General features: G+C 40.4%; 1 protein-coding gene across 15 annotated transcripts in view; it reads left to right on the top strand.

The window, feature by feature from the left end:
- Ptprk (protein tyrosine phosphatase receptor type K) overlaps positions 1-13,265 on the top strand; it is a 539,557-nt gene extending 526,292 nt beyond the window's left edge. For 11 of the 15 annotated variants that reach the window (XM_028877352.2, XM_028877357.2, XM_028877354.2 and 8 more), the window contains 8 exons: positions 1,172-1,307; positions 1,530-1,679; positions 2,540-2,713; positions 4,560-4,691; positions 4,827-4,952; positions 7,871-8,034; positions 8,765-8,900; positions 11,742-13,265. In XM_028877352.2, coding sequence (XP_028733185.1) covers positions 1,172-1,307; positions 1,530-1,679; positions 2,540-2,713; positions 4,560-4,691; positions 4,827-4,952; positions 7,871-8,034; positions 8,765-8,900; positions 11,742-11,795 — 1,072 coding nt within the window. In that variant the 3' untranslated portion in view covers positions 11,796-13,265. The remainder of the gene's footprint in view (positions 1-1,171; positions 1,308-1,529; positions 1,680-2,539; positions 2,714-4,559; positions 4,692-4,826; positions 4,953-7,870; positions 8,035-8,764; positions 8,901-11,741) is intronic. The other 4 variants (XM_028877365.2, XM_028877363.2, XM_028877362.2 and 1 more) reach the window with 1 other exon arrangement.
- The last annotated feature ends 286 nt before the right edge of the window (positions 13,266-13,551 follow it).

Below are 13,551 nucleotides of genomic sequence, written 5' to 3'. Positions count from 1 at the left end.
TGTTCTCATGAGCTGCTTGCTTCAAAAGGGCTCTGGAACCCCTTGGTCCCCAGAAACAGAAGTACCATTTCCCTTTGCATACTGTCATCTCTGCGTGTCTAGAAAAGAAGAAACTGGCTAGGTAGTGAATCCCGCACCTCCCCCTGCACCGCCCTTCACTGCCCCTCAATTATGTTGTCTATTTGATTGCCTCTAAACGTTTCACAGGGTGAAATAATCGAGGCATATTATGATTCTGCTTTATAAATGAAACAGAAGAGTGACTAGCAGGCTCGAGAGTTGACTCAATAGTTATGAACACTGGCTGCTCTTGCCGAGGACTCAGGTTCAATTCTCAGAACTTACCTGGCAGCTCACAATGGTGTGTATCTCCAACCCCAGGAGTCCAGGGCCCTCTTCTGATGTCCACAGGCACCAGGCACACACATGGTAAACATACATACATACAGGTAAAACATCCATCCAGTGAAAATACTAAAGTACGTCTGTAGAATAAATTTTTTAAAGGGTAGCTATCGCTGTGACCTGAGAGAGATCACACTCTATTTCACAGGGCAATTTTAGCTTCCCTTCGGCTGCATTAAATATTCTTTCCCTTTGGGGCTCTTCCTCTCTGATAGTATCACTCTCTTCTCCAGCCATCTCCTTTGACATTTCCTGTGAACTATGGCTCTTCTCATCTCCCATCTGAAGCCTTTGGGATCAGTGGCCTTGGTGTTTACATGAGTCTTGCTGAGACAGCACGGCCTCCTGCTGTTGGACAGCTGACTACAGGAGCATGAAGGAAATTGGATGTAGAGTTAAATTCCCTAGCTTGATGCCAATACGGTTTCGGTCCCATGAGTGTGAAATTATAAAATAATATAAAATTATAACATTTAAATTCACATGAAATGAAGGCAGTGTGATAGAGGTGTGGAACTTTAACAACATGTAGACATTATGTTCAGTGTTGGAAATAATTTGCAACTCTTGTTCCAATCTAAGTACACCACGCCAAATCAGACACTCCATACGCAGTTATTTGTGCATTAGTATGTTTTTGTGTGGCATGTAAAATTATGTGTTTGCATTTTGTTAAGTCAATTTGATTTCATGTAGCTTCAAAGTTGAATAGAGATTGAAGCTTACCAAGAGAAACATGCTTCTCATACTTCTTTCAATTTCTTAGTGCTGGTGCTGGACGCACAGGCTGCTACATTGTGATTGACATCATGCTGGACATGGCTGAAAGGGAGGGTGTGGTGGACATCTACAACTGTGTCAAAGCTCTACGATCACGCCGCATCAATATGGTTCAGACAGAGGTAGATTGTCCTGCCCTTAATCGTTTTTTTTCCTTTGGTTTTCACCTTTTACCAAATGCAATTTACCATATTTTTTTAAATATATGATCAATATTAACTCATCACATCATATAGAGTAACTGGTGTCTTAATTAATAGTTCCTTTTTGGTATATTCTCTAGCTCCTCTAAACTAAACATTACTAAACTCATATGAAATTGTCTGCTTTCTTTCTTTTGATAGGAGCAGTACATTTTTATTCATGATGCCATTTTAGAAGCTTGCTTATGTGGAGAGACTGCCATCCCTGTCTGTGAATTTAAAGCCGCATATTTTGATATGATTAGAATAGACTCTCAAACCAACTCCTCCCATCTCAAAGATGAATTTCAGGTATTGACTATTTCTAAGGTTTCTATTCAAACTTTTCCAATTTGTCCTGGGCATTAATAACTCTTTTAGAAAAGGTCTTTCAAGTCAAATGCATAACCTTTGACCCTTCTGCAACTATGACATTTGTGTCTTTCATTGTGTAAATTATGAATTCATTTTTTATTAATGCACTGATATCTGCTATATCCTGAAGGGCAAATGAGTTCATACTCTGAAAAGAATATGAGAAAAAGATATTATAGCAGTCAAATCTGGTTATAATTTTTATGTTTATAGCTTCTTTTTTTTTCCACCATGGAGCCTTACTATTTTGGCCTTCAATGGCATGCTCAACGTGAGATCGGCATATTAATTATAATAGCTGAGATTTGTACTAAAATCTCTTAGTCTTAGCTCCAGTGTGTTCACTGCCTTTATACACACTTTAAATATGAAAAAATAAAATAAAATAAAATGAGTTCACACGTGGCTCTGGAAGCTGCTCCTTGGATTCTGGGTTTAGTGTTTTAGCGTGACAAAATGGCATTGCAAATGGTGGCTTCCCATTTGAAGGTCATCATTCCTGTTGTGGATCACCCTTGTGTTTTCCTTGACTGGGCAGTGTGTTTTGTAGAGTGCTGTGTTATTGAGCTCTTCTTTCCTAGTGAGAAGAGACACGTGACTAAAATGTGTCTTGTGGCTGCCTCACTTTACAGGCTTCGTTAGCCTCACTAAAAAGTCCATCGGCCTGTCGCAGAGGGACTCCCATTGCCTGCCACAGACCCTTCACCTTCCCCGCGGCTTCCTGAATTCTTGACGGACCTGTGTTATGCTATTAAATGGGTCGCTCTCTTTTAACCTGGGTTCCCTTTTCTGTTTAGACGCTGAATTCGGTCACCCCTCGACTCCAAGCTGAAGACTGTAGCATAGCGTGCCTGCCAAGGAACCATGACAAGAACCGTTTCATGGACATGCTCCCACCTGACAGATGTCTGCCTTTTTTAATTACAATTGATGGAGAGAGCAGTAACTACATCAATGCTGCTCTTATGGATGTAAGAGACTGACTCTTTGTTAGCGTAAAATGCCCTGAAGAAAAGCTACATAACTCAACTGAACACTGGCTACTTTTCTTTTCTTGGAATTACAAAGTGGACTAGAGTGGAAAACTGGACACTGTCAGTGAATTACAAATTGTTCTGAAAAGGATTTTAGGTTGCACCTCCAGGGATTCTTAGCAACTCTAATTTTTATAGGTTTATTCTAGATTTGAAGTCTGATAGTTGTATTATCCTATAGAAAAACCTCACAAGTTATATTTTTCATCTTATTTTGAGAGGAAAGATTCATGGCTTACCTTTTCTGAATAGTAGGAATACATTTTGAAATCAAAGAATGCTGTATCCCACCAAAGTGTAGGGCTTTATTTTGAAAATATTTCCCTATGATGCTCAGTGTTCCGGCAATTTAAAGGTCATTAGTTTTCTTTAGTATTAGCTAGCTGGGACTATTTAGAAATAACTAGGGAAGACATGAACAGAATCTGTCTTCAGGAAAGAACTCTTTTGACCTGTCCCATTGCTCATCACTGCCAGGTACCCCTGCACGTACTCTGTGTCAGCTGCCCATCAACAGAAGAGGGAAGGGGACTGGAAATTACGTCATCAGCCATCTTGTTTTGTTACCTTGGGAAGAAGCAAGGAAGCTGATTAGCTTCAGTATCCCTTGAGACCATTTATCACCTTTATTTCTTTTTCAATTTACCTGTGAAACTGTAGCAAGGAAAACATAGGGGTCTTTTCCCTCCCTCACCATTACAAGATTTTCTAAGTTGCTACCCCTACTTCTTCAAAAGACAGGGTCTCACATAAACCAAGCTGACCTCTAATGTCCTGTCATTCTGTGTAATGGAGGATGGCCTTGAACTCCTGATCTTCCAGCCTCCACCCCTGCAGTGCTAGGATAACAAGCGTGTGCCACCCAACTGCCTGTTGGGTTTCCTAAACGTCATTTCAGTCAATCTGTAGCTAAACATGGAATTAGAGAATGTGGAAAGTCCTACAGTCTCCCGCAAAGACTACTTTGTACATTGTCGTTGCTCTTTTTTTATTTTTCTGCTACAGAGCAGAATAATCCAAGAGCAAGCTCTCACTAAAAGTTACCCCATCCTTGATGTGCCCAGAGTCTTACCAGTATAGCTTTAAATCATTACATTTAAAAAAATGTGTTTTAGTATAGATCATGACAGATTGCCCAGACCAGATAAACATGGCTTTTACAGCCACAGAAAGTGGATTGTCTGATAAAGGACATGTTAATGATCTCTGCACAGCATAATAACAGTAAGATTTTGAGGTACTTGTGATTTTTTTTTTCTTAGTGGAGAAGAGAATAATCTTCCAGCCTAATTTATACACATGTAGAAATTATATGTGTGTGGGCAGAGCAGAGATGCTTTGCTTATTTTGTTTGGAGCCTTTCAGAGACTCATTACCTTTGGGAAATTGAACCCACCCAATAGGTACCTCATGAAGGGTCTATACCTGAGGAAGATCATCCATCTCTTCCTCTGTGTTTGTCCTATATTAACATTCCTCCATGAAATAAAACTGGGACTCCAGTGCTTTAGTGGCACCAAACTCTGTGTCATTTACTCATCCCCAGTTCCAGTACATCCCAGTGGTCCCGTGGCCTAGGCGGCACTGTGGCTCCATTTCTATTGAAAGTTGCTGCCACCTACTTGGTCCTGCAATGGAGTACATTGAATATGTTTGTACACCTGAAGGTGCATTTTATTTATTCTTTGTCAATGTCGTAAATGTGTACAGTGAAAATATGATCATGTCCACCCCCTTTGCATTTTAAGTTCTTCTATTTCTCAACTGTCCTGTCTCTCTACAGAGCTACAGGCAACCAGCAGCCTTCATCGTCACACAATACCCACTGCCAAACACTGTGAAAGACTTCTGGAGATTAGTGTATGATTATGGCTGTACCTCCATTGTGATGTTAAATGAAGTGGACTTGTCCCAGGTGGGTGGACGTGGGTTGATTCTGTGATTCTGGGTGCATCCTAGCAGAATAGTAACAAATTCCGTTTTCGACGTTAGAGGACTTTAAAACAAAACAAAACCTCTCTTCTTTCTTTTTCAAACATTAATCATCTAGGGCTGTCCTCAGTACTGGCCAGAAGAAGGGATGCTGCGATATGGCCCTATCCAAGTGGAGTGTATGTCTTGTTCAATGGACTGTGATGTGATCAATCGGATTTTTAGGATATGCAACCTAACTAGAGTAAGTCTTTCTTGGGGCATTCTCAATGACCTAGTTCAGAGCAAGTAGATAGTGATCCTGATGGGACCTAATTCTATCCAGACAACAGGGGGGGAAGAATTAATAAGCACCACATGATCTAGCCCAGAGCCACTAATCACCTTATGTCTTAGTTCCAGGACAAAGGTATTCCAGACACAGGAAATTTGAAGTGCTGGAAGCTAGGTTCTCCAGTCGATGAGTGCCGTAGCATGTTCCATCTGGAAAGCCAGATCCAGATGCAGTCTCTCAATCAGGTTTCATAGTCTGGGCCTGGCCCCAGAGCACACATGTGGACTTCTGTAAAGGATGATGGCACACTTTATTAATATTGACATCCAGCCTAGAGAAAAAAAAAAAAAGCATACTGGTGAAAAAGAAGAATAATCGTGATAACAGCAGAAGGTACAACAGGCCAGCCACCACAGGAGACTTCCATGTCACTATTTCAGGACCTGTGTGTGATGGGAAAGCCAAGCCTGAGGGAGAAGTCAGCCACAGCGATCGCTCAGTCTCTTCCCGCCCTTCACCTCCTTGTTCTGACTTCTGCTGCGCTGAACACTGCCACATCTGGCTCTGCCCAGCTGTGAAGGAGGAATCCGTGTTGCCACCGCTGTGCCTTTTGCCAGCAGCTGAGTGGCACTTGTGTCCCACAGAGGGTTTTCTTTCCCTGACAAGTCATGTGTTTGGTTCAGTAGTAATGCTGAAGGCCTTTCCTTGAAAAACAGCCAAAGAGAAACTAATAAAAGCACTTAGCTTTTAACAAGGTAGCAGAATTTTAAAATAGTAACCCCCATGACACAGCACTTTGAAAAGAGGAGGTTGCCCTGTTTTTAAAGTCATCAGTTCTGTTTAAGTCTATGATTTTTAAGCATGTGATCAGGACTGTCTTGTTTCTTACATCAAAATGACTATATGCGTGTCTTGTTCATTAGCCTATGTGTATATAACTAGGAACAGTGGATAAACTCATAACCAATTCTATCACTCATTTCAGTGGAGAAAAAAAAAGGGAATGAATTCAGTCATGTCATAATATTCGTGCGTATCTTAGACTTTAATTTAAATGGAATCTCATTATGTCTGCACATCTGCTTCAATATCTTTCTAGTAATATTTTAACTAAACAACTGTAACTGCTCAACTACAGAAACAAAACTCATCTGTGAGTTGAGCTCTCTCTACGGAAAGTATTCTAGGACAAGATTTGAAATCTGCGTTTCATTTTTTTTTTTTTTTCCCAGAATATATATTGGTTTGGTTGTCTCTCTGCTATGTTCTGGTGCTGATTCATACCTGATGTTTTTATTCTCGGTATCATTATTTCATACTGCTCACTTCATTGTGAGTTTAGTATGCAGGTGGCATATGAGAGTGGGTAGGGCCTATGCCTTACCAAGAGGCGCATGAGCCCCTGTGTGTAAAATTTAAGATCTGATACCCTGTGATATGGCTCATTCAATATACTGCATAGTCTTCTCTGTATTTCCTACTTGGGATTCTAGGTTTCTCTTTCTTCCAACAGCATTGCTGTTTTGAAAGTACCATGCAAAGTTCTCAAGATACATAGTTTAAGGTGGAAGGAGAGAGTTCCTTATCTTTAAGGAATCTATTCATTATCTGAGAAGGCTAGCATCTATCACACAACTAATCATGCAAATATCCATTCACTGGCATGATGTATATGTGTCAGAGAAGAAGTGCAGAATATAAAGTGGTTAACTGGATGGTCAGACACAGCTAAGTGACCAGAGAAACCTTCTCTGAAGATAGGGGTATTTAAGCAAACATTTGAGGAATTAGTGGGTATCATTTGATGATGAGATAGCCAGAGACAGAGAGCTTCCCCAGGATACTTCGATTCTGTGCCATCACAGGAAAGTCCCCAGGCAAACCTGGATCAAATTAGCTATTCTACTTGATAGTGAGAAGAACACTATAGTAAGACGCTTTCAAAACAAACAGGGATGTCCTCTTCAAAATCCCCAAGGCAAGAAGTAAAGTGGCCAATAAGGTACAGGAAGATGAGTGTCTCCAACCTCACTGCTCTCTTAGAGGGAAAAGAGGTTTGAAGGCGAGGCAACCCAGATCATAAAAGGAGTTTTAGGTCACAGCAGATATGGCTAAAAACATTAGGAAGCCATTAGATATAAGAACGACAAGATCGTTTTTAAACTTCAGCAAAATCATAATGCCTATATTAAGAGTGGATGGAAGGGAGGTAGACGCACATTAAAGGAAATCACCAGGGAGTAGTTGTCACAACTTGTGTAGGTTGTGGCCATAAAGAGACAATGAATTTTAAAGGCTTTGGAAAGTTGGACCAGAAGGAAGTGAGTGTGAGGTTTGGGGTGTGAGGAAGAGGCAGCATCTTAGTTATTTTCCTTTTTTTCTGTGACAGAGTACCTAACAAGAAGCAAATTGGGTGAGATACATTTATTGCAACTGACAGTTTGAGAGATACTGTCGTGGTCACCGCAAGGGTCGTGGCAACAAGAGCATAATATCACTGGTCACATGGCATCCAGTCTGGAAGAAGGGAGAGTTGGCTGCCTGGGTTCAGCTTGCTTTCTTCCTTTCTATACAGTCTAGGACCCCAGCCTGAGGAATGCTGCTACCCAAATTGAGGGTGGATCTTCCCACTTCAGTTCCCCTAGTATAGATAATTCTTCACAAGCATGCCCAGATATTTGTCTCCAAGGTGATGCTAGATCCCATGAAATTGACAATCAATATAAACCATCACAGGCAGATAAAAAGGACATGCCCTATGTTCTTGTTCATACAACTTGGAATGTTTCTGTAAAAGCATCTGAACTGTCATCAGCTAGACTCCATCCGGTATAAATGTCCTTTGTAGTCTCATCCTGGTGCCCATAAAGTTCTGCTTTTCTCTCCAGCCACAGGAGGGTTATCTGATGGTACAGCAGTTCCAGTATCTCGGATGGGCTTCTCATCGGGAAGTGCCCGGCTCCAAACGCTCGTTTCTGAAACTGATACTGCAGGTGGAAAAATGGCAGGAGGAATGTGAGGAAGGGGAAGGCCGGACGATCATCCACTGCTTGTGAGTAGGGCAAAGTAGCATGCCCTGGCCCTGCATGGAACCTCAAAACTCATTTCCTCATTAGCCTTTGTTTTGCTTATGTTGAGAAGATGATCCTGACGAACCTGCCATAGATCTTATTCCAAAATAGAGCTCTAGTCTCATGAATGAATAACCTTCTACTAATTTTAAGGGTTTTTTTGTTTTGTTTGCTAACTAGTAAATATGATATACTTGTTGGGGTTAGAGAGATAGCTCAGTAGTTAAGAGCACTGGCTACGTTTCTATAGGACCTGGGTTTGATTTCCAGTACCCACCTGGTGGCTCACAACCCTCTCTGACTCTAGTTCCAGGAAATCTGATGCCTTCTTCTGCCCTCCATGGGCATGGCATGCGTGAGGTACACAGACACGCATGCACACAATAAAATAATTAAAATTACGCAATTGTTAGATGATTTAACTCTTTCGAGCACCTGTGTGGACAACCTCTTTGATTCATACAGTTGCAAATATATTAGGAACTCCACATCTCAATTTATGTCTGTCACATATTCCTGCCACCAAGCTCCTGAGCTAACCTTATCCTCTGGTCCCTTCCTCTCTGCCCTTCCCCACATGCATACACAAATATAAAGCAGAACCCAAAGACATGGAAAAAGATTTTAAAGATAAATTGCCACTCCCAGGTGAATGTGACGAGATGACGTTCGAGTCCCCCCAAGGTGCTCACTCGGTATCTGTGCTCTCAGGAATGGCGGTGGCCGCAGTGGCATGTTCTGCGCTATAGGCATTGTTGTTGAGATGGTGAAGCGGCAAAACGTGGTGGACGTTTTCCATGCAGTGAAGACCCTGAGGAATAGCAAGCCAAACATGGTGGAAGCCCCGGTGAGTCACACAATCTTAGGAGGGTCTCGGGGACACTTAGTTACGTGCCTGCTTACAGGTTTGGCTTCAGGTACACACAGGACCTCAGTCAGATGTACAACTGAGGCTTGCTGGAATATGTGCCTAACAGGTAGACCGTAGAGACTCTGCCTCCGCCAATATAAATACATTGCTTATCATATGAGCTGCTGAATGAAGCAAATGCTCATTTAATTTGAGAACTGTGTAGGGTTTGTTCTCATTAGAGTCCATAAATTTGTGCTCTGGCAAATTTTTGGAAACAGTTCTGAAAAAATAAATCCAGCTAAAATATAGTCCTTTCTTTTTTTTTTTTTTTTTTTTTTTTTTGCTTGTTAAAACATATTGAGTTAACTAGTAGCATATTTATGCTCATAGATCACCTCAGCATCTTAGACACCTATTTTATTCATTTGCTTCATTTGATCTGACTTATTTTGGTGCCTGGATGTGTGTGTGTGTGTGTGTGTGTGTGTGTGTGTGTGTGTGTGTGTGTGTGTGTGTGTGTATGTATGACTGTGTATGTGCGCACGCACGCACGCGTGTGCATGTTACTAGGTATGGAACCAAGACCTCAAACATGATAGGCAAGGTATTCTACCACTAACCTATACCTGCAGACCTGACACCTGGTGTTTTGGAAAAAGTAACTGAAGTTTATTGCAGTGTTTATCTGTAATCCTTCACTGTCTAATACAACTGTAAATTATCAGTTTGCCCTTGCTAGCAGTTTTCAGCTTTTAGCCACTTGAAAGTGCAGTCCACACACAATGTGACATGAGTTCTCCTGAGTTCCTAAAGCCTGTAAAGTAGGGACTGATGTGAGTAAGGCGCTTCCCCTGCATGGAGCTGTGTACCAAGTAAAAAAAAGACAGTTGCGGCCTCTGTCACATGTTTCCCTTGGGGGTTACATGTCAGTACAGTGAGATCAGGTGAAGAGCAGCTGTGGCACTCACAGAACAGCAAACCAGAAAACCCAGAGCATCATTGTTGCCTGCCCTACTTTATCAAGATGATCAGATAACAAAAAGAAGAAGAAGAAGAAGAAAAAGAGGCGATTCAGTAAGCTCCCGGCATGTTTTTACCACTTCCTGCTCTGGGCTGTTCACACAGGAGGTACATTGCTTCCTGAGACCTAACATCTAAGGGTTTGTGCTGTTTCACTTTGACAAGTGGTAGCTCACCTCTCCCTTTCTGAAGTCCACATAAGGGAGTCCACCTAGGACAAGACGATGTTGCCCTCTCCGGGGTGCTGCTGTGTGGATTTGAGAGAGTGTTTACATACTAAATGGACAGGAGGTAGCTATGGCTTGGGTTCCCCAGGTGTGTGTAACCTGTCAAATATACTCTGCCTGAAGCATTTCAAGTCCCATGAGGATTACTGTTGCCCTCAGAAGGAACTTTTATCTCCAAATTTATCTTTGACATACAACCCTTTCTTTAAGTCTGTAGTTGAACAGTTGTCTTAGAACCTTCCAGTAAGTTACAGTTTTTCTTTATAGTCATTGTCCCACAAATCCTGACAGAATGCTCTGCTTAATAAACATGAATGATTAGTTAAGTTTGTGATGGGTTTGGGCCGAGTTTGCTAGGGAAATTCAGAGTTAAACAAAATTGAGAGGCACTTGCTGGTTGCAGGCATTTTTTGAAGTTCTTTGGGTACATTTCCCCCAGTAGGAGCTAATGTAAAGCATACTTCCTTTGGTAGTTAGAGTAAAATTGATACCCAGCTCTCGGAAATTTGTGTTGCCATGCTTAGTGCTAGACACTCTGGATATTCTCATTAGAAATAAGACTTGTTTTAGGTTCTCTGAATTCTGCTTGCTTGGACTGAATAGGAAATTTTCAGTGATTTACATGGTGTAAGTCACCATTTATAAAATAGTCTCTAGACATTTTTAAGTTCTTGATAATGGATTAAGTATGTGGCTAGACTCAAAGGAAGTCTGGTTTTAACTCAAATGGTAGATTAACAAGCAAGTTGTACTATTTGGGGAAAGGTAGCAGAAATCAATTTTTAGACATAAATAAGCTCAAAGTTTTTGGAAAATTTCTAAATTTTTTAAAAAAACTTTTAAGTGACACTCTGATAGAATATGAACTGTGGGAAAATGTAAAACATGAAATTACAAAAGGTAGTTTCCAGTGGGTGGTTCTCTGTCCCTTGCCCTCTCTTTCTTTCTTTTATCTGAAGAGATGATTTGGAATGTGGAGGGAATCATTGGCACACCCCAGCAGCAATAGAAACAGGAAAATATCAAAGCAATCTAACAAACAATCCATGTGGTAGATTTTTATGTAATCTAAAAAGACTCAGAATTGTGGGACATAAAACTGTTAACCGTAAAATCATCTTGTGAACTATGGTTATTTTATTTACTCTGAGATAATTATTATTTCAGTCCTGCACTAAAATCGACTGAGGTACATAAAGGTGATTTTTTAACAGTTGCTTTTAATGATAGCTCTTGTCCTGGTTCTTTACATTTTTGTAAGCTGGGAAACATTCTGATGATGAGGTGTAACTATTTTAACCACATAAAAATGCTGGGCAGTATATTAAATTATAGAAAATGCGGGGCAAAGATAAAACATCTTTTTTTTTCTTTTTCTTAAACATCTATTGTTCCTTTTTCTTAATCAGAGATCATTAGACGTGAGTATAAAATATGTGTGCCCAGATGGGTTCCTGTTATATACAGAATAAGTAATTTACGACTCTTAAATAGTCTAGATTGGATGTCAGGAATGCACATAGATGCTATTATTCACTATTAGCCCTTTGCTAATACTTTCCATCCCTTCTGTTCTGACACGTTGCAGGAGCAGTATCGTTTCTGCTATGATGTGGCTTTGGAGTACCTGGAGTCCTCATAGTTAGGTGAGGCCACGTGCGGAGCATCCAAGCAGAGACCCAGTCTCACCTGTCGAGCCAGCGGCTGTTGACCTATGATACCTGCACAGAGAGATTTTAATGTGGGGGGTGGGAGGCTTTTACATTGGAGAGGCAAACGTATTTTTCTTATAAAGTTGTGTATCTTAATAAAAAGGACTTGATCGGTTTCTATGACTGTATGAGAGCATCCACATTTTGTGCCACCCAGATTATCTTTAAGAAGAAGCAGATTCCGATGAGAAATGACCAGCATCTGTACAGTGACCACACAGCCTTTTCTCTCCTGCTTTGGGTAGAGCAGCTACCGCACATTGCATGCACTTTTGAAAGTGGCATTTCCCTTCCTTTAAAAAAAAAAAAAGAAGAAGAAGAAGAAGCAGCTGTGGAACCTTAAAGTGGGGGAAGAAAACAAAAGCTGTGCAAATTCAAATGAATTTACTAATTTCATTTTTATATGTTCAAAGTGCAGCAGAGCTCTATATAAATGTATAAATATATATAAATATATATATATAACTGGCTTATTTTCTTTTAATGTGCAATGATGGCTGGATCATTTAAAGTTCTTTTTAGGAAATACCATAAGCCAAAGACTCAAGTGTAAATATGTCAATATGAAAGAAGCACATTATATTTATTGGTTACTTACATTACTTTTTTGATGGCTAAAACACTACCACCACACAATCATTTTTGTTTCAGAAGAAAGCTTTTTCTTTAGCAAAAATCAACGGTAAACGATTTTTGTAGATTATTTTTTGTATGTTTAGTGTAAGTAGAGGATAAACTTTTTATTCATAAACCAGGAAGCAATGATGTTCTTTGGAGTGGCTCCCTTGTGTACATGCTTGTGAATTAAATTTATGTAAAACATCGTGGCAATTGTCTTTGAATAGAGGACCAAATTAAAATGTTTTGCTGAAAATGTAGTTTTTTTTCCCAAGTTTTATTAGGTAAATGATGGCATGGTGGTTACACAAGAGAAATCCGCACAGCAGAAGACATTGTGGGTAGCTTGCCTGGTGCGGACTAGCACCTGGAAGCGCTTTTAAACTTGAAAGGAGTTGGGTTTCTTAACCTGTGGCCTGGCACTGTGTTCAGGATGGCAACACTGATGCTTTCAGGGACGAGGTTTAGCACACTGTAAGCTGCCAAGGTAACACAATGTTCTTTTTGATACTTCCAAGCACAAGCTTTGGACTCCTACCCTAGAAAGTGTGAACAGATCGATGCCCGATTCCTGTTGCCTGCTTTTATGAGATTTCCCCAGTGACTTTTTCGAAGTGTGGTCTCATTCACATGCTCCACGTAGCTGTAACTTCACATCATCGCCTTGCAGTTTGTTAGTAACTGAAGCATTCCCGTTCCTCTTTCTAGACTGCCGGCCCATGACATGGTGCTTATAAAGACTTCATTAAAGTGAGAGTGAAATAAAGTTTTTATAATTTCAACAGTTATTGATTGCACATCATTTTCTCTTCTAAATTTCCATGTCTTTATTCCCAAATAAATAATCTGTCTATGATTTAATATGAGTGTGCCACAAAAATTCTACTGAAAGCTGTACTTTGTTATATTGTTCCTTACACTGCATATCACATAGTCCAGGTCAGTAAGGGTGTAAATAGCCACATGTTTAGTGTCTTTTTAAAATCTTTTTCTTTAATTCTCTATATTTATATTGTTATAGCTTGTATTAGTTGCTTTCTGCCATCTATCTAAGAAAACAGCTTTAAA

The sequence above is a fragment of the Peromyscus leucopus genome, chromosome 8a (genome assembly GCF_004664715.2).
Source record: "Peromyscus leucopus breed LL Stock chromosome 8a, UCI_PerLeu_2.1, whole genome shotgun sequence".
NCBI classification, from domain to species: Eukaryota; Metazoa; Chordata; class Mammalia; order Rodentia; family Cricetidae; genus Peromyscus; species Peromyscus leucopus.
This window is presented reverse-complemented; position numbering and strand designations above follow the sequence as displayed.